The sequence below is a fragment of the Carassius carassius genome, chromosome 33 (genome assembly GCF_963082965.1).
Source record: "Carassius carassius chromosome 33, fCarCar2.1, whole genome shotgun sequence".
NCBI classification, from domain to species: Eukaryota; Metazoa; Chordata; class Actinopteri; order Cypriniformes; family Cyprinidae; genus Carassius; species Carassius carassius.
This window is the reverse complement of record NC_081787.1, coordinates 21,111,037-21,138,528: the sequence shown is the minus strand read 5'-3', so window position 1 is coordinate 21,138,528 and position 27,492 is coordinate 21,111,037. Positions and strand designations below refer to the sequence as shown.

Here is a 27,492-nt window from a genome sequence, read left to right as displayed (position 1 = left end):
ATTATATCGCATGGAATCGATCTTACTGCTATAGATATTGTACCCCAATGTGATGATATTACAGACCATTTCCTTGTATCGTGCATGCTGCGTATAACTGATATTAACTATATGTCTCAGCGTTACCGTCTGGGCAGAACTATTGTTCCAGCCACCAAAGACAGATTCGCAAATAACCTGCCTGATCTATCTCAACTGCTATTTGTACCCAAAAATACACATGAATTAGACGAAATTACTGACAACATGGGCACTATTTTCTCTAATACATTAGAAGCTGTTGCCCCCATCAAATTGAAAAAGGTTAGAGAAAAACGTACTGTGCCATGGTATAACAGTAATACTCACTCTCTCAAGAAAGTAACTCGTAGTCTTGAACGCAAATGGAGAAAAACTAACTTGGAAGTTTTTAAAATTGCATGGAAAAACAGTATGTCCAGCTATAGACAGGCTCTAAAAACTGCTAGGGCAGAGCATATCCACAAACTCATTGAAAATAACCAAAACAATCCAAGGTTTTTATTTAGCACAGTGGCTAAATTAACAAATTACCAGACGCCACCTGATTCAAATATTCCACCAACGTTAAATAGTAATGACTTTATGAATTTCTTCACTGATAAAATAGATAACATTAGAAATACAATAGCGAATGTAGATTCTACAGCGTCTAACACTTCAGTTTCATTTATCGCACCCAAAGATAAACTGCAGTGCTTTACAAATATAGGACAGGAAGAGCTAAATAAACTTATCACTGTATCTAAACCAACAACATGTTTATTAGATCCTGTACCCACTAAATTACTAAAAGAGCTGTTACCTGTAGCCGAAGAACCGCTTCTCAATATCATTAACTCGTCGTTATCTTTAGGTCACGTCCCAAAACCATTCAAGCTGGCGGTTATCAAGCCTCTTATTAAGAAACCAAAACTAGATCCTAGTGTACTGGCAAATTATAGGCCTATTTCAAATCTTCCATTTATGTCTAAAATTTTAGAAAAAGTTGTGTCTGCTCAATTGAGCACCTTCCTGCATAAAAATGATCTGTATGAAGAATTTTAGGCCCCACCATAGCACAGAAACTGCACTTGTTAAAATTACAAATGACCTGCTTCTTGCGTCAGATCAAGGCTGCATCTCATTTCTAGTCTTACTTGATCTTAGTGCTGCGTTCGACACCATAGATCATGACATACTCATAGATCGATTACAAAACTATACAGGTGTTCAAGGGCAGGCTCTAAGATGGTTTAGATCCTACCTGTCCGATCGCTACCATTTTGTTTACTTAAATGGGGTGTCATCTCATTTATCATCAGTAAAATATGGAGTGCCACAAGGATCCGTCCTAGGTCCCCTTCTATTTTCAATATACATGTTGCCCCTTGGTAATATTATTAGAAAATACGGAATAAGCTTCCACTGTTATGCTGATGATACTCAGCTATATATTTCAACGAGACCAGATGAAACTTCCCAATTATCTAAGCTAACAGAGTGTGTTAAAAATGTAAAAGATTGGATGACAAATAATTTTCTCCAATTAAATTCGGATAAGACAGAGATATTAATTATTGGACCAAAAAACACCACACAGAATCTTGTAGATTACAATCTGCAACTAGACGGATGTACTGTTACTTCCTCTACAGTCAGAAATCTGGGTGTTATATTAGACAGCAATTTGTCTTTTGAAAATCATATTTCCAATGTTACAAAAACTGCATTCTTCCATCTTAGAAACATTGCCAAGCTACGAAACATGTTATCTGTTTCTGATGCAGAAAAGCTAGTTCATGCATTCATGACCTCTAGACTGGACTATTGTAATGCACTTCTAGGTGGTTGTCCTGCTTCGTCAATAAACAAGCTACAGGTAGTCCAAAATGCAGCAGCTAGAGTCCTTACCAGGTCAAGAAAATATGATCATATTACCCCAATTTTACAGTCTCTGCACTGGCTACCTATTAAGTTCCGTATCTGTTACAAATTATCATTACTTACCTATAAGGCCCTAAATGGTTTAGCTCCTGCGTACCTAACTAGCCTTCTACCACGCTACAACCCATCACGCACCCTAAGGTCACAAAACGCTGGACTTTTGGTAGTTCCTAGGATAGCAAAGTCCACTAAAGGAGGTAGAGCTTTTTCACATTTGGCTCCCAAACTCTGGAATAGCCTTCCTGATAATGTTCGGGGTTCAGACACACTCTCTCTGTTTAAATCTAGATTAAAAACGCATCTCTTTCGCCAAGCATTCGAATAATGTATCTCTTAAATTGTGAGTGTAGTTGCATCTGCATTTTTATTCTTTAGCTTGGGTTAAACTAATTTTACTTTGTTGGATCAGCAGCTATGCTAATGATGTCTCTATTTTGTTTCTATGTTTTGCCACGGGATTTACATCCCGTGGTAACTAGGATTTACACAAGCTCCAGTCTGGATCCAGAACACCTGAGAAGAGATGATGCTGACCCTCAGAGGACCCCAGATGATCCTAACCTTGAATCAACAAACAGAACTAACAATTATTGCTACATGTGTGACTGCATCATATAATTACTATTAATTAATAATATTGATAGTTCATTATCTAGCTGACTACGTCTTGTATTATTATTATTATTTTTATTTTTCTAAAATCCTGTCAAACGTGCACAAACTACTAGCTACTACTAAATATTGTAGAAACATAATTTTCTGTAAAGTTGCTTTGTAACGATTTGTATTGTAAAAAGCGCTATACAAATAAACTTGAATTGAATAAACTTGAACAACAGCTTCAAATGAGGCTCAACCAATCAGAATCAAGGACCGGTACTATCTGTTTTATATAATATAATATAATATAATATAATATAATATAATATAATATAATATAATATAATATAATATAATATAATATAATATAATATAATATAATATAATATAATATAATATAAAGGAATAATTGTCAACGTGCTGTTGAATTATTACAAAATTACACCTCAGGTATGCATTATTTTCTAATAATTCAACAGCCTGTCGTCAATAATTCTGTTAATATTATGGTTACCACACCTCAATATTGTTTAGATGTGTTTCAAGACATTTGTGACTTAAAACACTCTTGTCTTAAAACACTCTTGTGTGTAGGATTAATTTCTAACGCATCTCATCCCACGTCTCCGTTGCTAATTCCAAAATGTCATTTTAGAGCCATTGATAGCAGACTAATGCGGTTATGAAGAGAGACAGAGATTAAGCATGTGAGTTACCTGAGTTTGTGTGTCTCTCAACAGTGTTTGGCAGCAGTGTCTCTACCAATAGCAAAACCTTGAGTTAAGCTTTTACCTTGCTAAACTATTTTACTGATAAAACTGTCAGAGCACCGCTTCCAACATGTTCCTGTGCACGTGTGCACATGTTTCCGTGTGTGCGAGTATGTGTCAGCACTGTTTGTGTGTGCATCTGTAAGGGACAGAAAGCAGGAGAAAGAGATAAGGTGTTTTCCGTACATAATACTATGTAATTTTGTGGCAAAAACATGAACATAATGTAATTTTTATCCTGTTCATTACTATATTTATTTTCTTGGTCAGGGTCGTTGTGAGTTTTGGTTCTTTTGCTGTTTTAGACCTTTGAAATAACTGAAATCATGTGGCGAAGTGATATGAACATGTAATGCAGTCAAGACCTGCCCGAATTAATTAATGTATCTTTCATATAATATAAAAGATTAAAGCAATAAACTGATGCTTCTGGCTGTGGCCAAAAATAGATATTAAAGAGACATTGTGTGGTTCTGATACAATGTAATGGGCAGAGAGAGAAGAAACCTACACTAACATGTTATCTTATTAATCAGAAATGTCACATCAGTGTGTATAAAACAGCTGCCCGGAGCAAGTAGAAGACAGTGTGTGAAATAACACCCTTGACTCAGAGGTCAACTTCTCTTCTGAAGAGCCAGAGAAGCAGAGATGTGCTTGTTTGTCACCTTGCTGCAGGGCATGATCCAGTAGGCGATGGCGAGGAAAGGCAATCCGACAGTGACGCCTAGAACCGTCAAACACTTCACCCCGATGGACTGCTGCCGCAAACCTGACAGGTTCTCATACCAGATCGTCAGAAGCTGCTGCTGGCAGTTCGGATGAGCCACAAACTGACATACATGGAGAAAAGAGGACGAGGATCATAAATCATTTTACAGCGGACAAACACAGAATTTACACAGTTATATACACAATAAACATCTTATTTTGGATTTTTATAGCAGCAGAACATTGAAACTGTACTAAATGTGTTAAACAGACTATGGAGTAGATTCCCTCAGAAAATTAAATGATACTATATTGATTTACTATAAAAATTGTTATAAATTTTATTTTTTGTAAATTGATAAATGCAGATATACAATAACTGATTACAAAAAGTTATTATTATTATTGATCAAGCATATAATTATAATTATATAATATAATTATATGTATAATTATTGATAATAAATAATACATGAAGATGATAAAATAATCTTCTTTTATTTATAATTTTTAAAGAATTGTTAAAGTCGACAACAAAACATATTTTTTTCTGACCAAGGGCAGACTACTGTCCTCTAAAATAATAATAAAAAAAAAATATATATATATAATAATAATATATATTATAGGCACAAAATCACTTTCACAGACTTGAATTAAATGTTCCTTCCAGAACAAACTCAGTCCAAGGTTTGTCCATCTTCAAGAATCGGCTAAAAACACATCTCTTCCATCTTTATTTGACCTTTATTTGACTTTAGCACTCTCTAGTGTAATTCTATTCTTTAAGAAAAAGCTTTTAGACTTGCACTCTTTATTTATTTTAATGCTTTTTCTTAAAAAAAGACTAGCACTTGCTTCTCTCACTTCTCTTATCTCATAAATGATTGCAATAATCATGATTGCACTGCTCCTCAAAGGCTGAACTTAACTAATGGGTATTACTGTCACAGTGCTTCAGTCAGTAAATCTATTAAGAATTAAAATCGCAATCCGAAAATATTTAAGATTCAATCAACCTGGCTTGTAACGAGAGATCATCTCAGGAGGGTTTTGATAATTCTGAGGGCAACAGGACTAATTACCCTCACATTATCTGGTTAACAAGGTCGTGATCCCTTTAAACCCACAGCAGTGATGGATGACATGATCAGATCATGATCTTCTCATAATCCACTGACTCCAACATTCACTGCACAGAAGAAAGACAGACTGCAGTGCAGAAAATAAAATAATATAAATAAAAACAAACAAAAAAAACAAACAAATTTCAACATAAATAAAATAGATATAATATAACATAATGGTAGTATGTACTATTTGTAATTTATGCTGATTATAAATGACTGAACGAACAAATGAACGAATGACTGAACAAGTGAACAAACAAACAAATAAATAAATTGTAAAGTACTTTTTACTTAATTTTGACCGATTTTACATAAATAATACATAAATAAATAAATAAATATATTTAAAGTTGTAAATTTATACTTAAAGGTATGCTTTACTTTTAATTTATGCTGATTTAAAAATAAATAAATAAATAAATGCATTTAAAGTATATTTGCATTTGTAAAGTGTACATATTGGTAATATGTTTAATTTATGCTGATTTAAAAAAAAATATATATATATATAATTTATACATAATAGTAGTATGTCCTACTGTTGTGAAACTTGTAATTAATCCTAAACTTATTTTAAATAAATTAGTAATTAAACAAACAAACAATTTTGAAGGCTCCTGGACTGGATTAATTTCATTACTACATGCAGGGGTGAAAATGTCATCTAAATGTTGGGGGGGACAATAAACATAACATTTCTCACGAGCAAGTTTTGAAGGGGACACCAATAAAACAAATAAAACAAAAGCAAAATTGTACTTATATGTGTACAGAGAGGAAAGCCCTACTACTTACTTACTTTGCCTTCCTTTGTTGAAAAAGTGGATTAATTCAGTTAGGAAACACCTCCTCAGTGTGTTTCACAAAGACGCAATTACTGTTACTGCTGTAGCTTAGTTTTCAACTTTTTTCGTTGGTGAAATAGATCTAAAACAGGCAATATGGTGTCTAAAATGCACTTAATATTAACTTCTTGTTTATAAAATTTTAATAAAAATAAAAATCACATTTGTTATGCTTATATCTGGAGAACAACTGAACTCTTAGTATGATGTTATATTAGATTAACTATATTAAATGAAATAAATGGCTCGTGGATTTTAAAATAGATGATGTTACTTTTCTCAGCACTCCTTAGCGTTGGAAGTGAAAACTCGATGCTGATTGGTTCCCCTGGCCTCCCCTTCTCTTTCACTTAGTGGTTGTAATTACATCAGCAGATTCGGCACATTCGCGATAGAAAAGCGGAGCTTTCATGTAAATGGTATTATAACTGTGAAATTACAAACAAAAATATACACATTCTGAGACATGAACTGAAACGAATAGTAAATTTTATTTACATTAAATCTTCCTCATTTTCACCTCAAAATTTGGGGGAAACTGTGCCTCCCCTGCCTCACCCGACGAGCCGCCACTGAAACCGACTATATCATAGTGAACGCGGGAAAATCTAAATGCGCACCCGCACTAGTCTAATCTAACGTACAAGACTTGTATATGCGTACACTATGGGTGTGTGTAAGATTTTATTAAACAAACTAGGTAAACGTCTGTATAAAACAAGGGTAAATGTTATAATCGCTAACAACGCAGACTACATCGGTGACAAAAGTAAATTGGTACACAATAATATTTTTTGAACACGATTTATTAATGACTCAGCATCATCTATATTAAAGAGAAAATAAGTTCCACAACTACTGAAACATGTTGTTTTCTCGCACCGGACCGGACTGTGTGTGTCGGTGGTGGTGAGGTAAAAGGAGAGCAGGCAGTGGACCAAAGCACTGTGAGGCAAAGCAGGGGGAACTCGAGATGTTTAAAACGTTTTTTTGTTGTTACTCCGTTTGCATTTGTATTGTTTTACTACTTGCACAATTAGTTTAACTATATATCATTATATTATTTACAATACAAATATTTCAATTATATTTTACCCCACGATTTCCGCCTATGACTACATGGAGTACTGAGAATGCATTTTTGTCATTGCTCACAAGGTGCAGTTGAGAAATGCAGTTCTCAGTTGTTGTTTCAATGAAGTATCAACTTTGCCTCAGATATTTCATATACAATGCTCGATGAGAAATTAAAATTACATGCAATCAGAGCCAATAGCTGACATGAAATAAGAGAACAAAAGTAAAAAACAATAATAATAATAATTGAACATGGAGAGCAGCTCAGACCATTTAACCCTTGTGGATTGTTCAAATTCACTACACTTTCGAGTTGTTCGGGATGAAAACATCCACTCAATTAAACTGCTGTAAAAATGTATCAGATTCATATTTATTTTTCAATTTTTTTTGCATAAATCTGTTAATCAACCTCAGTCCTGATCAAAACTACCAAATGTTTTTAAAAAAATCCAAGATTTTAACTCTTTAATTGCCAAGTTCATAAATGATGTCACTGATTTGGGGGAAAAACACACAAAATGACTTATTTTCAATATAAAAGTAATTGTGGCTGGATTTTTTTTTAACTTTTTATAACAGTCTTTTGCATGTCAAAGATTAGTAGCAACATTGGCTTTGATGCACTTTTAGTTTTTGTGCAACATTAGATTTAAATTTTTCTCCCTAATTTGTTGTTGGTGGCTGTTTTTGCCCCATTGACTTCCATTATAACGACATTTTTTGATTGCAAAGCCATGACACCATGTAATCATGCATTCTTGATTGTTTGTGGTTTTCCCTTTTGGGAAGAGGTAAAATTTGTTAATTTTACAGTTGATCACTAGGTGGGACCATTAACCCTTTAGATAGGCCTGTGCAAAAAAAGGCTTAGTTTCTGGCTTGTATATGGAGTTATATGGAGTATAACAGCAAATTATAGTGTTTGTGTGTGTGTGAGATTCTTGATTGTTGGTGGTTTTCCCTGTTGGGAAGAGGTAACATTTGTTATTTTTACATTTGATCACTAGGTGGGACCATTAACCATTTAGATAGGCCTGTGCAAAAAAAGCTTAGTTTCTGACTTGTATATGAAGCTATATGGAGTATAACAGCATATTATATTGAGTGTGTATGTGTGTGTGTGTGAGAAAGAGAGAGAGTGTGTGTGAGAGAGACCTTTGCGCACTTACCTTAATGTATTTCAGAAAATCACAATGTACACCTCAGCTCTTAGAACTACATGGAGTAAACAAAAGTGTATTCATGCACCTGCCGCCTTTTAATGGTGGTGAAAGTATTCAGTTGTTAAGTGATGACGTAAGAAGCGCTGTTTCCGGGTCCAGGCCTCAACTCGCTTCACTTGAGAGTATGACCTCAGCAGCCATTTATGAGCACTGTTTATTCATATTGATAATTTAAGTTAAATGCTTTCAAACTTACGATATACACTACAGTCTCCGTGCTCACAGCATCCCAAACACAAATAATTTTTATATATTTTTTTTTATATTTTTATTTTCATTGTCTGGCTATCTGGTGCTTCGGTATGGAGTGAAAGGTTAATATTATAACTTTTTCGCTAGTATTCTATCACATTGTGAGTTTATAGAGCGTGTGGACACGGAAGCGCTGCTACGTGACGTCAGACTTAACAAGCGAATAGACTAAACAAAAGCAAAGTACGTGGATTTAAACACGCCATTGTGCTGGATATTTAATGGTGAGAAGAGCAGCAAGCAACACGAGAAAGGGCTTGACTTGTACCAAAGTTTTAGAAAAGATTATGTAGTGTGACCCCTCCAGCGAGCTGCAGCTTATTTGAAGTTGGTATTGCATTTTGGTTCATAATACATTATGTTCATAAATTTGATGCGAAGTAGATTTATTTACAGGATTTTAAGGTTTTAAACTGGCTTTACCATTAAGAAAAGAAGAGCATTTCACATATAGGCCATCTGTACTTTTCACCATCAAAAGGAAGCAGGTGCATAAACACACTTCTTTTTTTATTGTTTACTCCATGTAGTTCTGAGAGCATGAGGTGCATATTTTGATTTTTTCAGATACTGTACATCAAGGTAAGTGCACAAAGGTCTCTCTCACACCCTCTCTTTCTCTCTCTCTCTCTCTCTCTCTCTCTCTCTCTCTATCACACACACACACACACACACACTATAATTTGCTATTATACTCCATATAACTCCATACAAGCCAGAAACTAAGCCTTTTTTTTTGCACAGGCCTATCTAAAGGGTTAATGGTCCCACCTAGTGATCAACTGTAAAAAATAACAAATGTTACCTCTTCCCAACAGGGAAAACCACCAACAATCAAGAATCTCACACACACACAAACATTTTAATTTGCTGTTATACTCCATATAACTCCATATACAAGCCTGAAACCAAGCCTTTTTTTGCACAGGCCTATTTAAAGGGTTAATGGTCCCACCTAGTGATCAACTGTAAAAATACATTTTTTTTTACCTCTTCCCAAAAGTGAAAACCACAAACAATCAAGAATGCATGATTATATGATGTGATGGCTTTGCAATCAAAAAATGTCGTTATAATGGAAGTCAATGGGGCAAAAACAGCCACCAACAACAAATTAGGGAGAAAAACTTTAAATCTAATGCTTCACAAAAACTAACAATGCATCAAAGCCAATCTTGTTACTTATCTTTGACATGCCCAAGACTGTGATAAAAGGTAAAAAGAAATCCAGTCCACAATCAATTTTTATATTGAAAATATGTAATTTTGTGTGTTTTTTTCCCAAATCAGTGACATGATTTATGAACTTGGTAATTAAAAAGTTAAAATCTTGGAATTTTTTTTTTAAATTTGGTGGTTTTGATCAGGACTGAGGTTGATTAATAGATTTATGCAAAAAAAAATTGAAAAAATATTTATCTGATACATTTTTACAGCAGTTTAATTTAGTGGATGTTTTCATCCACGAACATCCCGAAAGGGTAGTGAATTTGCCCACAGTGTACCGTTGAGTTTTTAAAAAATTGCAAAGCATTTCCCCAAAATATGGGTCAAAATAAGATTTGTCACCAAAAATCATTCCATTAGCTCAAACACAGAGAAAGTTGTGGCCAAAATAAGACTCAACTTTACCCCCTAGTGGACGAAAACGTCCCCAACAACGCACAAGGGTTAATGAGAAATGCATGAGTTCATATTTCTGACTTCTAATTGCACGCTTTTGTATCTTTTTGTTTGAGAAATTGTGTGAGATTATGGGCTCTTTTCACTGGCCTTCAGCAACTGCATCTGTGTTTATCTTATGAAATGAAAGTAGCACTGAGGCGTCACCACTGGCCCACTGTCTCGCCTTCATTTCCTCTCTCCAGGGTGTGTCTGTGTGTTTGAAATTTAGTTCAGTAAGATCAGATGAAGCCAACTACAGTTCTCCAACTCACAGCTCATGGTATATACCTTCCAGAAGGACAGAAACACAGCTGTGTAACCGAGGAAAAAAAATAAAATAAATAACAGCCTGTGCAAAATATGATTTCAAGAGAAAACTGAGGGTGTTCCATAGTTATGAGTGTCAGTGTTGTGAATCAGTGGAGTGAGCACTGAAGTCAGAAGGCTGAGGAAGTTGGGGAGCTGTTAGCATGCAGACAGCGAGTTCTCCATCTGAGACACAGTCCACCAATCAAGAGTTCAGCTGAGGTGAAGAACAAAAGCTCTCAGATACTTGATTAGACTCAAGAACTGAACACCTCACCTCACCTCACGTCTCCAAACCCACTGACTTTATCTCAACTGGATATATACCATAGTACTGCAAACTTAATTTAGTTACACAAGCTACAGCCAATATGCTTTAGATTTGTTTGTATTTTAGCGTACATTTATATTTTGTTTAGCCTTCGTGTTTGCTCTTCGTAAAGCCAGACATATGAAACAATAGTCCTAAAATGTAACTTAGTACCTTTAAACAAAAAGAAAAAAGTTTGCATGTGTGTTTTTTGTTGAGTATCATATTTGACACATCAGGTTTTTATGGCTCATATGCTATGCTATAGTGAGAATATGGTGAAAACACACCTCTTGTATTCAGATACACAAACTGAGCAAAAATATGCAATTTGGTATAGATGCTGATATTTATAAGAACAAAAAGTATGAAATCCTTATTGTAATGTAAATCAATGAGGTCTTTATTATGTTACTGTATAGCAGATACTTACATATTATGAATATCAGTCATCACTTTATCTCCAATAATGTCTTCGTAAGATGATTGTCATGATTATGCTCAGTTTTGTCCTAGTTTTCATTGTGTTTGGTTGCTCTCTGTTTGACCTACTTTCCCTGTGTTTGATTGATTGACCCCATTCACTTGTTAAGTAACCCATTAGATCCTTGTTTGGCCTGTGTATTTAAGTCCTGTGTTTTGCTCTGTTCACTGTCTTTTGTTAACGTTGCTACCTGGATGTTCTCTTGGTGTGGATTATTGCAGTTTGTTTCTTGGTTTCCTTTAAATTCTGCTCATCTGAACCTCAGTCCTGATCATTTCTGTATCAGCCAACAACTGGGTGTGAAAGAACACAAGACCAAATTAATTGAATGGTATGGATTACATAGGAAAAGTGAGCCAGGTGGAACTATTCTCCATTTATTAAGACATCCAATGGAGTCTTATGTAGAGGAGTTCCTCAAGTATTGCCATATGGCTATGTGGGATCACGTTCAAGTTATGGTTTGATTTTGGAGTGGCTTGGACTCTAGGTTTAGCTGGGTGATGCCTGGGGGTGTTTCTAATTGGACCTGAGGTCAGTACTAGGACTTGTGCCTTATTGTTGAGCGGCTTCCTATTTACAGTACAGTGGGGATTACAGACAAGCTATTACATAGAGTCTTCTGGCATCATCTCGGGGTGGAAATGAGTAGCATCTAGCATGTCTGGTGTTCCTGAGTTCACACCTGCCCACAAATTTAGATCAAAAATGCAGTGTCAGCCCAGTCCTGAGATCGGGACCTCAGCCCAAAGGAGAAGGCTCAAGTTCACCCTGCTCCCTCGTGGCGGACACTATGGCCATCACTAGCCTCCTCATCATGGCTACAGGGACCATTCCATATTTTTATGTTCCTGTTGTCCCAGAGCCTCCAACTCTTCCAGCCAAAGTCACAGAGGGTGTCTCCAAGGCTCCTATTCCTGCACCTCCCTGGCTCCCTGACCTAGTGGTAGCACCCTGGCTCCCTGCACTGGCAGCACCTCCCCGGATACCTGAGCTACCAGCTCCTCCCTGATGTTCCATACAAAAAGCACCGCCCTGGAGGCTTCCCTGCCTGGTGGCACCACACTGGTTTCCAGCCTGTTACCTACCAGGATTCCAGGGTGCCCACCCTCCCTCCTTCCCTGATTGGACGATTTTTAGGCATGAGGTCGTGCCTTCCAGGAAGGGTAGTAATGTCAGAATTGCTCTGCGTATCTGACCTACTTTCCCTATGTGTCTTGTTAATTAACCCATTAAATCCTTTGTTTGCCCTGTGTATTTAATCCCTGTGTTTTGTTCTGTTCTTATCTCTCTCTCTCTCTTGGTGTGACTTTTCACTGTTAGTTTCTTGGTTTCCATTAAATTTTGCTTATCTTATCCTTAAGCCTTATAATTTCTGTATCAGCCAACAAGCAGATGTGACTATGTGACTAAGTGCTTAGTGTGATTAAAACATATAATGCAATACAATGATTGCGAGATTAATAAAAAAAAAACATTCCTCAAAAGCCTGATGATTTTTGATACTTAAAAACATTTTTTTTAAAATGATGTCTGGATAATCAAGTAAAACTAAACTGCTTCGGTCCAGTAAGTGTTCATCCTGAAATTTTACTAACAATATCAAAGTTATTATTTAATTTTTCTCACCTTTTTAACTTCATATTTGATGGCGAGTTTGATGCGGCTCAGACAGGGTCTCTGGTGTTCTGTGGGCGGGTTCTTGTCCACATCACCATTCAGAATGGCCTCTACTTCCTCTGTGTCACGACAGAGATCCAGAACACCTACCACAAAGTCCTTACACTGCATAGACAACTTCCTGTAGTCATTCTGACAGAGAGAAATACAGATAGAGAGTTTAGTCGGGAGGCCCCACCCACCTATCAATTAATCCCGGTTACCATAGTTACATATTCATTTGACTGAAAAAAAAGAAGATATTTAAGAATTTTTTAAGAGTTTATCCAATAAATTTGTATATTTATTTGCTTGTGGCTTTTGGAACTTTAAATAAAAGAAAATTATCCTGAACAGTTTTCTCTCCAGGTTAATAAAAAATATAAAATCAGATGAAAGTGGAAATTTAAATACACCACATGAAAAGTTCTCATTTGTTTGAAGCAAAATAAAATAATATAGAATTTTTAAATAAACAATAATAATAATAATAATAATTAATATTAATATTTTAAAATTTTAATATTTATAATAAAATAAAAAAAGGTTTTTAGAAATATATTTATTAAAATCATATAAATAAATCATCAAAAATCATGGTAATTTATTTTAAATACATGTAGATTAATATATTTAAATATAATAAATAATAATAATAAAAAAATCAAGACCTGTTTTTTGATCCAGTAAAATAATCTGTAAACAGACTGCAGTGAATTTCTTTTATATTATTAGTTTTTTTAAATACCACAGGGAAAACTCTCATTCCTCTAAACCATTCACTCAATCATTCAATAAATTAAATAAATGGAAACAATTTTATGAATGAAAATATATATATACAGTACAGACCAAAAGTTTGGAAACATTACTATTTTTAATGTTTTTGATAGAAGTTTCTTCTGCTCATCAAGCCTGCATTTATTTGATCAAAAATACAGAAAAAACAGTAATATTGTGAAATATTATTACAACTTAAAATAATAGTCTTCTATTTGAATATAATTTAAAAAAAATAATTTATTCCTGTGATGCAAAGCTGAATTTTCAGCATCATTACTTTAGCCTTCAGTGTCACATGTAACATCCAGTCTATCACATGATCATTTAGAAATCATTCTAATATTCTGATTTATTATGAGTGTTGGAAACAGTTCTGCTGTCTAATAGACGGTTTCATCGGGCGGACGCGCCTGGACCTAAGTAAACTTCCGGTCTGTGTTGTGTATATCGGTCTGGCTGCAGTGCCTTCTACAAAACGCAGTTAAAGTCAAGGTGATGAGTAGACTGAAGTTGGGGTCAGGTGGTTGTGCTGCGGGATGTGTTTCCCATACATTTATTTATTTTTGGAGACTCGCCACAATTTTAAAACTGATCGATTTTCAAAAAGGCTTCGCTGAATAAACATGAGTAACGTTACGTACTGCACGTTTAATAATAATGATTCCTTACATTTATATGTTTAAATATCAAAACGAGGCACAGGTGTTTTTATTTTGATGTATTTCTGAAGGAAGACTTGCGTGTTATATGCCTGATAAAGCAGCGTATGAGCGTACCAGCTCTGCTCTGTTTACAACTGTTACTGGGGAAGCCTCTATTTCTCGCGATTTATGTCTAACGTATGCTTTAAAACATCTCCTGCTGCCAAAGAATGAATTTGCATTTTCATTAAGTCCGCCTGATCCACGCGGCAAACATATGTTGTTTGTTATCAAAAATTATCTACTCTAGAGGGACTTGGCTGTTGTTATTGATTCTATTTGGAAGTCTACCGGAAGTTAAGTTAGGTCCAAAAAAGCGCGCATGCGCAGTAACTTTTGTTTATGTTGTGGCCGTTGAAACTGTCTTATCGCTGTATTTCTGAAAGAAGACTTGCGTGTTATATGCCTGATAAAGCAGCGTGTGAGCGTACCAGCTCTGCTCTGTTTACAACTGTTACTGGGGAAACCTCTATTTCTCGCACTTTATGTCTATGCTTTAAAACATCTCCTGCTGCCAAAGAATGAATTTGCATTTTCATTAAGTCCGCCTGATCCACGCGGCAAACATATTTTGTTTGTTATCAAAAAATATCTACTCTAGATGGACTTGGCTGTTGTTATTGATTCTATTTGGAAGTCTACCGGAAGTTAAGTTAGGTCCAAAAAAGTTTGTTTATGTTGTGGCCGTTGAAACCGTCTATATATTTGATGAATAAAAGGTTAAAAAGAACCGCATTTATTCAAAATAAAATAAAAATTCTAATATATATTCTAATAATATATTTTCTTTACTATCACTTTTTATCAGTTTAACACATCCGTGCTGAATAAAAGTATTGATTTTATTTAAAAAGAAAGAAAAAAAATACTGACCCCAAATTACTGACCAGTAGTGTATATTGTTATTACAAAATATTTATATTTTAAAAGCATAGTTTCTTTTTTTTGTCTTTTTTTTTGTACTTTTTATTAATCAAGGTATCCTAAAAAGTATCACATGTTCTGAAAAAATATTAAGCAGCAGAACTGTTTCCAACTTTGATAATGAATCATCATATTAGAATGGTTTCTAAAGGATCATGTGATAATGTTCCTAAAAATTCAGCTTTGCATCACAGAAATAAATGATAATTTAAAGTATAATAAATGTAAAAACAATTATTTTAAATTGTAATAATATATCACAATATTAAAAAAAATTTCTGTATTTTTGATCAAATAAATGCAGGCTTGATGAGCAGAAAAAACTTCTTTCAAGAACAATAAAAATAGTAATGTTTCCAAACTTTTGGTCTGTACTGTATATATATATATATATACCATGGTCTGTTTGAATACTCGATCCTGATTGGCTGGGAGGTATTCCTTAAAGCAGTTTTATGCACAGGTAGTTCCAAGTGATTTTAATCACCGCTCAATATTAATGTGCTGTGTTCATTGATGCACACACACACACAAACACAGTGAGAGAGGTTGGAGGTTGCAGAATGCGCTGCGCACACACAGAATCTATTTGTCAGTGCTGTCTCGAGTCTTTAATTGATAAAATAGCATAGATACAAGATCGCTACATTATATTCCTCAGCAACGAGTTAAAATTTAAGTAACTAGGTAGATACCTTGTCTGTAGAGAGAGACGTGCTGATACAGATACAGTTGGCAAATAACCATGGAATAAGTGGGATAATCAATAGCTTGCAGTGCATTCACGTCGGGTGGTTCTTTGCCTCCACGTCGTGTTTTTGAAATCCTTTAATGTACAGCAAGCCATTGATTATGAACCAGCATTCACAATCAAACTGGAGATCCAAAATGGTCCTGCAAGACTGTCACAGAAATAATCACGTGGAGGTGCCCATCTGTCTGGAAAACAACTGCAGTTATCAGCCCTTACAATCCGCATTAGCGTTCTTCAGCCAAACAGCCAAGCATTTGATTCTGACACTGAGGTCTGTGGGTGGAACAGATGCTGAGCTCCGGACAGCCATCAGACTGATCTCTGAGATAACGAGCAGTCCGTCCGTCACAGGAAACAAATCCCTTCACTCGTGTGTGTCTGAATCACCATCCGTTCAAGCAAAGACACGGATAGGCCTTCGCTATAATCAAGGTCTGTCTGTGATAAACTCTGAACCGTTCCACAGATTGGGCTCAAAGCAGCCTGTCGTTGTTGGATCAAGTATACTGACATGGGTTTGCGTCACAGTATATCAAACATTCTGACTGATGAATGCACACTACCATTCAAAGTTTGGGGTAAGAAGAAATGTTTCTTACATTTACATTTACATTTAATCATTTAGCAGACGCTTTTATCCAAAGCGACTTACAAATGAGAACAATAGAAGCAGTCAGGTCAACAAGAGAACAACAACAGTGTACAAGTGCCATAACAAGTCTCAGTTAGTCTAGTATAGAACGCACATTGTAGTTTTTTTTTTTTTTTTTTTTTTAATAAAAAGACAAGAAAAGGAAAAGTGCTAGTGTTAGTTGGTTAAGTGCAGGCGAAAAAGATGAGTCTTTAGCTGTTTCTTGAAAATGAGTAAAGACTCAGCTGTACGAATTGAGATTGGGAGGTCATTCCACCAGCTGGGCACAGTCCAGGAAAAGGTCCTTGAGAGTGATTTTGAACTTCTTTGGGATGGTACCACAAGGCGTCGATCACTTGCAGAGCGCAAACTTCTGGAGGGCACATAAGATTTAACCAATGAGTTTAGGTAAGTTGGTGCCGTGCCAGTGGTCGTCTTGTAGGCTAGCATCAGTACCTTGAATTTGATTCGAGCAGCTACTGGTAGCCAGTGTAACCTGATGAGGAGCGGAGTAACGTGAGCTTTTTTTGGCTCATTGAAGACAACCCTCGCTGCTGCATTCTGGATCAATTGCAGAGGCTTTCTTTAGCAGAGAATCAGCATATTAGAATGATTTCTGAAGGATCATGGGACACTGAAGACTGGAGTAATGATGCTGAAAATCCAGGTTTATCACATGAATAAATTACACTTGACAATATATTCCAGAGAGAAAACAATTATTTTAAATTGTAATAATATTTCACGATATTACTGTTTTACTGTGTTTTAATTACAGATGCAGCTTTGGTGAGCAGAAGAATCTTTTTTCAAAAACATTAAAAAGATCTTAACAGCTGTAAACTAAATGGAAGAACCTATTATAACATTATTTTAAGCAAATTCATTAAGTGTCATCCATCTGCTATAAGATCTAGCCCTGACATCTGTTATACTATCTACTGTAAGCATGCAAATGATAATGCTTCTAGCCATGCCAGTTTGACCTTACAGTATGTACGGGTGCATTACAAAATATGAAAATAATTCATAATTCGATGCAATGTTTCACTTCAGAGATGCAACTCTAGTGAGGATTTTAGAGCATCTGGAACACTGCATTTACAAATCAGCATCCATAATTGAAACTGATTTATAATGTGAAATATGGTTATGACGTCTGCCTCAGGCATTAAGTGATCTGCAGTCCTTACATTAGATGGAATATCTCAATCTTCTATAAAACCATTAAGATTAATGTCTTGAAATTACTCAAATTAGACCAGCGAATGCATACAGCTGTCAGATCACACACACACACACACACACACACACACAGGTCTCATTTTGGACCAGCAGCTGTTCTGAGTGTTGAACCCTTTCAGGAAATATATCAGCATCAAATCTGCTGCATTATGATTCTACGCATATGAGTGAACATCTTGAACTAAAGATGCAAAACATTCACTTCACAGTCATACAATATCTAACTGACAGATCCAACATCTGTCAACACATTTCATTCCACTTTAGCCATGAAGAAAATAATCTGGGCCCGGTTCCCCAAAACGTTCTTATCGCTAAGTAGTTCTTAACCTATTCCTTAACCTCTCTCTTAAGGTTGGTCTGGACCATTCGTAAGCTCTCTCTTAGCGATGTTTGAGCTCAAGACGCTAGTCTCTGCCACTGTGAAGCAGTCTTTAGAAATCAGCGCAGCGCAGTCCAAGTCAAACTATAATAACTACACGTTATATTAAAATAATGCTGTTTGTATGTACAGTAAAACAGGGCCTGAACAACTTGTAGGACATAAAACACATACATCACACTCAACATGATCAACATCTAAATAATAAGCCAAATTAAAGATAGTAAAGATACATAACGTATACAGTATATATATATATATATATATATATATATATATATATATATATATATATATATGCAGGTTTTTTATTTATATTTTTGTAAACTGAAACAAGTTTTGTAAATTTGTTGTCCCATTTTTAAATGTATAGATGATAACAAGTGAGATTTCAGTTTTACTCTGAGTGCTGAACTGGAAAATGGTCTCCATTTCAGAAATTTGGGCATCTTATTCAAAGAGCCAAACAGCTCACAACCCGTAACCAAACAAACAGAAATACACAAGTACTTTGGTCAAGCTAATTGAATAAAATGAGAAATAATTTCAGTGAAAGCACAATGGGGAGACAGGCCATCCGAAAACACTCTCACACTCTCATAATGTGGCTGTTAGTCATGTAAACACTTTTAAACTAGAAATGCTAGCTTGGGAAACTCTCGTAATTGGGGCTCTTTTCATGTAAGATGCTGAATCGATGGTGCAAGAAAGCAGAGATAAAGGCTATTAAACTATTTAAATGAATGCACAGCCAGTGTAACAGCCGCAACTCTTGATTAATGAATTCAATTTTCTTGTTTGCTTGCAATAATGCAGCAATACATTAGTTATATACTGTATTTAAAGCTGCTGATGTGTATAAGTTTAATGTTCAAGAGTCTCTAACAATGATATTCTTTTTTAAATATGTGTTCGGAGAAATGTCATTTCATCACTTGCTCACCAATGGTTTCTCTGCAGTGAATGGGTGCCGTCAGAATGAGAGACCAAACAACTGATAAAAACATCACAATAATCCACAAGTAATCTACACCACTCCAGACCATCAGTGATAGCCGAAAGCTGCGTGTTTGTAAAAATATAAAAAAATAAAAAATAAAAATCCATAAAAAGGGCCAGCTGTGGCCTAATGTTTAGAGAGTTGGACTTGTAACCTGAAGGTCGCAGGTTTGAGTCTCGGTGCCAGCAGGAGTTGTAGGTGGGAGGGAGTGAATGAACAGTGCTCTCTTCCACCTTCAATACCCATGGCTGAAGTGTCCTTGAGCAAGACACTGAACCTCCAGTTGCTCCCCGGGTGCTGGATATATAGTTGCCCACTGCTCCGGGTGTGTGTTCATGGTGTGTTCACTTCTCACTGCTGTGTGTGTGTGCACTTGGATGGGTTAAATGCAGAGCACTAATTCCAAGTATGGGTTACCATACTTGGCAAATGTCACGATTTTCACTTTCACTTATTTAAACCATTGTTTCCAGCTAAAGTATGATTCCCTATATTCATAATAGTGCTCTCTCTAGTGAAAGAGACATTTTGTCTGAATGAGGAGAGAAATATGCAGAGATCAAGCACAAAAACAGGCCAAAACAGCTCTGGTTAAATAAATTGGTGGATTTTGATGTGAGAGGACAACAGGGGATGCACTTTTTCTCTGGAGGAAGCTTATTATGGATTATGGACTGGATTTTGCCAGAAGCAACAGTTTGATGTTAAAACATCTTAATGATGGATTTGTTTCTCACAAACATGCATATTTTCACTTCACAAGATGTTAACTGACTGGAATGGTGTGGATTTTAGTGATATTTTTATCAGCTGTTTGATTCTTTCATTCTGACAGCATCCATTCACTGCAGAGGATCCATTGGTGAACAAGTAATGTAATGCTATTTCTCCCTGATCTGTTCTGATAAAGAAACAAACTCATCTACATTGGATGGCCTGAGGGTGAGTGTAACTAATTATTTTTGTAGTCACGTTTGATGCTGTATTACACGCTGCACCTTAAAACAGTTTGGATCATTTCTGTTTACTGCACATGGAAAACAATTAGCTTTTGGACATTAGATCACTCAACAGGGCCAATCTATGAAGAACAGAAGCAAAGGCCATTGAGCTCTTTCTCAGGAAATAGAAAGCAAAGTTGTTTTCTGCAGGTCTCTCTTTTTCTCCTTGCAGCTTTGCTGATTATTTCTGGTTTGAAATAGTGGTGTCCGGTTCGCGAACGAATCGTTCGATTTAACCGGTTCTTCTTAGTGAACCGGATGAACAAGTTCACCAAATCAAACTGAATCATTTGAAATGGTTCACGTCTCCAATAAGCATTAATCCACAAATGCCTTACGCTGTTAACTTTTTTAACGTGGCTGACACTCCCTCTCAGTCAATAAACCAATATCCCTAAATAATTCATGTACTCAAAAAGTACACTGACTGAACTGCTGTGAAGAGAGAACTGAAGATGAACACAGAGCCGAGCTTTATACCTTCAAGACTAAAATCCTTGTATGCACATTATTGCTGTTACTGTATTTGGGTGCATTGCTGCAACACTTAATTGTAAACCTTTCATGATTATGAGGTTTTTAACTGACTAAAGTTAATCTGACTTTATATATTTGAATGTTTGATTAACTTGACGCCATTACGTCATCGCCAATGACGTCATTATGTTGAGCCTAAAAGAACCAGTGAACCGTTTTTTTTTTCAACCGGTTTATTGAATTGAACTGTCCGAAAGAACCGGTTCGTGGAAAAGAAACTTTCTATCACTAGTTTGAAATTTAGCATGTAAACTTCCAAGTGCCATGTAACGAATTAAACTCCATAATTATCGGGAAGAAGGAGGCGGGAACCGGCAGACAATCAAATCAAACTTTAATTACAAAATAAAGACAAAACAGCACGTCAGCCCCTCACGGACGACTGATGTGCACAAATAAAAAGCAAACACAAACTAAAACCCAGGCATGGTCCTCTCTCCTCCGTCACTGTCGTCGCTCCAGTTTTATATCCTTCCATCTCCTCCGTGGGACTCGAGACCGGTGGGTCGAGCAGGTGTAGCTCATCTCCAATCACTCCACCAGCCTCGCTCCTGTTCCCACGTCTCTCGGCCCCGCCCCACTCGTCACATGCCGCAATAAGCTTAAAAGTCTGACATTTTGACTTTTACCTTTTGGACTGCAGAAAAGTGACCTTCATCTTCAGAACACCAACTAAGATATTTTTGTTGAAATCCGAGGGCTTTCTGACCCTCCATAGACACCAAGGGATCTACTGTACTTCGTTCAGTGCCCAGAAAGGTAGTAAAGACATTCGACTGTGATATTATACAGCTACAAGAATACTTTTTCTGAGCGAAGAAAAGAAAAATAACGACTTCATTCAATAATTTATTTTCTTCTGTGTCAGTCTCCGCTGCCATTCACGAGAGTACAACGATGCATGCACTGTGCCTTGCACCATGCTGTCTCGAACGTGCAGCAAAGATTTTTTTTCTTTGTTTTCTTGTAGCTTCATAAAATTAAAGTTGAACCACTGATGTCACATGGACTCTTTTAACAATGTTCCTTACTACCTTTCTGGACCTTGAACATTTCATTTTCCTTGCTGTCTGTGGAGGGCCAGAAAGCTCTCGGATTTCATCAAAAATATCTTTATTTGTGTTCTGAAGATGAAGGAAGGTCTTACAGGTTTTAAATGACATGAGGACAGAATTTTCATTTTTGATTGAACTGTGCCTGAAGTCCAGATCTAAAAATCATTAAAACTTTGGAATAACTTATTAAACTCATTTATTTATTTATTTATTTTTTACTACAAAAAGGTTGTCCAATCTTTGTCAAAACTGGGTCAGAGAGTCTTCATTTCAATCCTCGCAAAAGTCACAATGTTGATTTTGTTTTAGACAACAATAAGAAAAAACTTCAAAAATGTTCTGTACAGTGAACAGAAACTAATTATTTTGCAAATTCTCAGGAAACCTTTTCATAATGACACAATGCAGGGTTGTTATCGTTAATTACAACACTATAAAATCAAATTAGTTGTGCTTTCTAAAAAAAAAATCATGCAAACCGATTGCCTTGAAACAACTAAGTAAAGTGAAATAGGAATAGTGTGTTGTACTGACAAATGCTTAGTTAGAATAGTTTACTTACACGAGAGTCCTAGTAACTAAAAAGAAATGTTGGACAGTGGTTCTCAATTCCAGTCCTCACGTCCCCCTGCTCTGCACATTTTTTACTTTTCTCTTCAACATATTTCCCCTGCTCAGGGAATTGGGAGCAATGAACACCGTGTAAGGACCGTCAATCGGAAAACAGTTCATGCACGGAGCTCAATTCTAACGAGCTGATTATCTGAATCAGGTGTGTTAACAAACAAATACATGCAAAATATGCAGAGCTGAGGGGCGCATGGACTGGAATTGAGAACTTGTGCTGTAACGTGTACTTGATCTTTTCATTTAGGTTTACTCATGACTTGGTATAGCCACTCACTGACTCCCAGTCATTGTATTGTGGCAGAATAAATTATACAGTTGATTTGTTCTACAGTTGTTGATTTCATTTGTCAATTTTATTTGCTGCATTGTGTCAGAAGTAGGAAAACAAAAGGAGCAAATAAAATGGTTATTGTAACAATTAATGAAAATAAATGAAATTTACTTGTTACCATTGTTGTGTACGTGCTACATGTTTAAGTCTCTGTGTGACTTTAACATATTATCACCCACACTATTTAAGGATTATATAAACCCAATTTAAAAAATCTCAGAGTATTTATGAAATTTGAAAATGTTCATTAGTAAACTGGCACACAATAAAAAAAATACCCCAATGCTTTAATTAGAAGATAGGTCACCTTCTAAAAGTAACCTATTTATTACTTTTCTTCTCTTGAAATCAAATAACTCTGACTTCATGATGCATTGCTGCATTAAAGGAGTTATGATGCTGCTAAAAAGAACATTCTTTTGTGTATTTGGTGTAATGCAATACAATGTGTTTATGCGGTTTAAGATAAAAAAAAAACACATTATTTTCCATATAACGCACAATATTGTTTCTTTTCTATGCCCTTCCTTTTGAAACGCGTAGATTTTTCCAAGACTCACTGGTCTGAAAAAGCAAGATGTGCTCTGATTGGCCAGCTATCCAGTGTGTTGTGATTGGCTGAATGCCTCAAGCGTGTGATGTAAATGTTATGTCCCTTAACATATGCCGTCTCCCAGGCCAGTAGCATGAGACTCAGTCTAGCTACTCGTGCACATCCCATCATTGCTTCTCTTTTAGCAGTTCAGTCTATGTACTGTTAACTGAATAACTCGGGATATTGGTTTATTTCGCATCAGAGGGAGTGTAAGGAATGTTTATAAACCAAATAACTTAAGTAATGGATTTGGATTAGTGCGTACTGGAGACGCGAACCATTTCAAATGATTAAGTTTGATTCAGTGTTAATTTCGTCAATGAAGACGATGACAAAAAGTATTCGTTAATGAAAATGTTTTCTTTGACGAAGACGAGACGTTGACGAGCTAAAAATAATATCTGATGACGAAATTATGACGAAATGTATGCCGTGTCTTCGTTAACTAGATGAGACTGGACTATAATGTTATTTGAGGACTACTGGACATTCAAAATGCATCCTAAAGGCTATTGTCCTTCAAAATGTGCAACCCTGTCATTGGATTGCAATCTGATAAGGGCCGTTTGCATATCTAGTCAGTAAAGCAGCCACAGTGGATGGATAGGCTAATAAAACGCGAACTAGTGATCTGAAACAATGGCCTCAGAACCCAAAAGGGTAGGGATAAGGTGACCAGACGTCCCATTTTTCCCGGGAGTCAAAATTCGTTGTCGATTAACTTAAAGTTAGTGAAGGCGCGATAGGCAAAATCACGCAGAAAGAAGTGCTCTCTTTCTCTCGCGCACACTCACGCTCCACTTCCTCAGTTCTAATATACAGTGTGTGATCAGTTCTCAGCGCTCAAATACACACATAACAGTCCGAATGTTTATCATGTAGAGTATCTCACATAAATACAGTAGGTTATGGATTAGGTGAACGTGAACAGGTGTGTGAAAACTGAACGTGTGTCAGTATTTCATGCATGCCTTCTGTCTTAAAAGGACAGCATTCCAAATGAAATACCTATCTTTCATTAATGTTAACCAACAAAAGATGTTAAATAAATGTATATGTTAAGTAAACCCTACAGTATCTGAAAAATTAGTTTAATTTGTATCTCTATTTTATTTGTCTTATTGTGCTTCTTTAAATAAAAAATATACATATTTTTATAAGTTGCTCCTTTTTCACTTCTGTTTAAGGGATAGTTCACCCAAAAATGAAAATTGTCATAATTTATTCAAGATTTTCCAAATTCAGTCCTTGATTAAAATTTCTCATAAGCTTAATTGATTTGGTCTAAAGAGAGAAGAATTAATTATTATTTTAATTTGAAAACTACATATAAAATAGCTACCAAAATAAATTTTGGTAACAACAGTTTGACTAAAACTATTGACTAAAAGTAGTGACTAAAAATTGACTAAAATACAATTACTTTTCATCAACTAAAACTAGACTAAAGCTATGAATGACTAAAATGTGACTAAGACTATTAAGCATTTTTATCTCAAGACTAAGACTAAATCAAAAACACCTGTCAAAATTAACACTGGTTTGATTTGATGAACTGGTTCCACCGGTTCACTAAGAAGATCCGGTTAAATAGAGAGATTTGTTTGTGATCCGGACATCACTAGATCAATAAAAAAACTATTACAAATGAGGCATTTGTTGCATCCAGGGGGGACATAATTACTGATTATAATGACTTAAAACCATGTCTGCATTTGTGATCTGAGAAACAACAAACAAGCCTACACTGCTCAAAACGCGTTTGAATCAAGATTGATAAATTATTTCAATATAAATAATGTACATACAGGCTGTGTGAGTCAGAAGCGATAAACTGTCCTTGCAACGTTTGAACTGCCCCTCTTTATGGAAACAGCCATTGTGCCACAGACACAATGCAGGCTACTGGTTCAGGAAACAGTGCTCATCCTCCATAAAATGCTCAGCACACATCTGAATATTTGGGTTGGACTCTTCTGGAACAGTTTTGTAAATACAACTCAACCTCTGATTTCTAGTCGTGTCCTCTTTTGGAATGCCAAACACGTAGTTTCGCTTTCACAACGAAACACACAGAGACTCCAAGACATGGCAGCAGCGGCAACAGAGAGAATAAAAGTTACGCCTTCTTTCTTTGCGTGAACATTTGGGTGATGTTATATGAAAATTTTCCAACATGGTGACGTAGAGATGTGGGAATTTACCTGTTTTAGGGGGGTGTGGTTTACTGTTAACTTTTATAAAGAATATCTCTTTGGATTTGAGACTTTAGTCTTTTCAACTTTACAGATCTTCTCTATGCATCAAGAGCTTGTAACATTCCAAAGAGAAAGGAAAAATTTAAATTGCTTCATATGACCCCTTTAATACAAGACATTTATATAAGATGGTCCCGATGATGACGGCGATCTCCTTGGCATGGTCCACAGTTATTTTTTGTGTTTTTTTGTTAGTTGTTTTTAGTTATATCCCTGCAATCAGTTTCAGCAGAGACAAATTGCTGGACATTCGACACTGCACATTACCCGATATATTACCAGTTTTTGACTACTCTGATGTTTTGCTGGACATACATAGTAGTTGGCGGTGCAGCGGTGCTGATAAAGAGCTTCAGGATACACAGACGGGGAAAGTGAGCCGGCACACTCATGAAGCTCAAGCAGTGTGGATTTCGAACGCCGTTGTTTATCATTCATCTGGCGAACCTCCACTCTCTACCCTACAAAACGAATTGACTTCTTCTGTTCTCCAGGACAAATATGGATTTCTCACACTATGCTGCTCTGTGGTTCACAGAAACCTGGCTGAATGACGCCATTATGACGCTCCATCTGCCGAGCTTTCAGCTGTTTAGAACATATCTCGACGCAGAACCGTGCGGCGGCAGGACATGCTTTTACATCAACGAAAGGTGGTGTATAGCTGTAACAGTGTTAAAGAAGATGTGCTGTCCCGATCTAGAAGCACTCTTAATTAACTGTGAGCCATTCTATTCGCCACAGGAGTTTTGCTCATTCATTCTCGTTAGTGTTTACATTCCTCCACAAGCGCAAGTGAGCTCACTTTTACAGAAACTTGCTGATCAAGTTTATGTATTATGTCCTTCGCATTATATTTTAGAGTGTACTTTTGTTTTTTAAAAAGAAAATCAACTGACATGCAAATATGCAGACAACTATAACTGACCTTCTAGACAGTGATGCCTGAGCACACTTTTCTTTGTGATTTGTTTTCTAGACAGCCATTTCTATTCCCTTGTTATTCTGTTTAGCATATGATGATGGAGTAGATATGAAAATGTCAAATGATGAAAACGATCCCGCCACACACTCCCATGAGCCCCACCTGCCTGAGGTGTACATTTCATATGACTGATAGCCAGCTGATTTAGCAGACTCGCCCTTTTCAAATTCTGAGGGATGAGAAAGATATTGTGAGCTTGAACCACCCAGCAAATATGAATATTGCCTCAATACACACACAGACACACACACACACACACACACACTCACACTCACACTCACACACTCATTAGATATCTGATGATCTCCCATCTGAAGTCTTCAGATCACATTATAGTATTATTCAAGACTAGTTAAGCTCTGCATACAGGGTCTGTGACACATTTCTAGCCTATTAACTTACTGTACTGTAAACAATATATATATATATATATATATACTATTGGTTGCTTCAGGTAAAATTATTGAGACTATCACAGTTAAAGGCGGTATATATATACCTGCTTTGTAATGAATCACGTCACAGAGCTTCTTCCTTGTTTTCCGGTTCCGCATGTTGAGTGGCATGAGGGAAATTTGTCTGTTTGGTCCCTCGTATGGCATGTAGGTGTCACAGTGTCTGGGTTGTGTTCCCTGGGTTTCCACTAGGTGTCCTCCTTTCCCACGATGTCTGTCACCTTATCACTTCCTGTTCCCTTATTT

General features: G+C 36.1%; 1 protein-coding gene across 1 annotated transcript in view; it reads right to left on the bottom strand.

Moving 5' to 3' along the window:
• Nucleotides 1-27,492, bottom strand: part of LOC132113954 (short transient receptor potential channel 7-like) — a 100,598-nt gene that overhangs the window by 46,361 nt on the left and 26,745 nt on the right. Inside the window, exons 3-4 of the mRNA XM_059522024.1 lie at nucleotides 12,950-13,132; nucleotides 3,983-4,147 (exon numbers count right to left, since the gene is read on the bottom strand). Coding sequence (XP_059378007.1) covers nucleotides 3,983-4,147; nucleotides 12,950-13,132 — 348 coding nt within the window. The remainder of the gene's footprint in view (nucleotides 1-3,982; nucleotides 4,148-12,949; nucleotides 13,133-27,492) is intronic.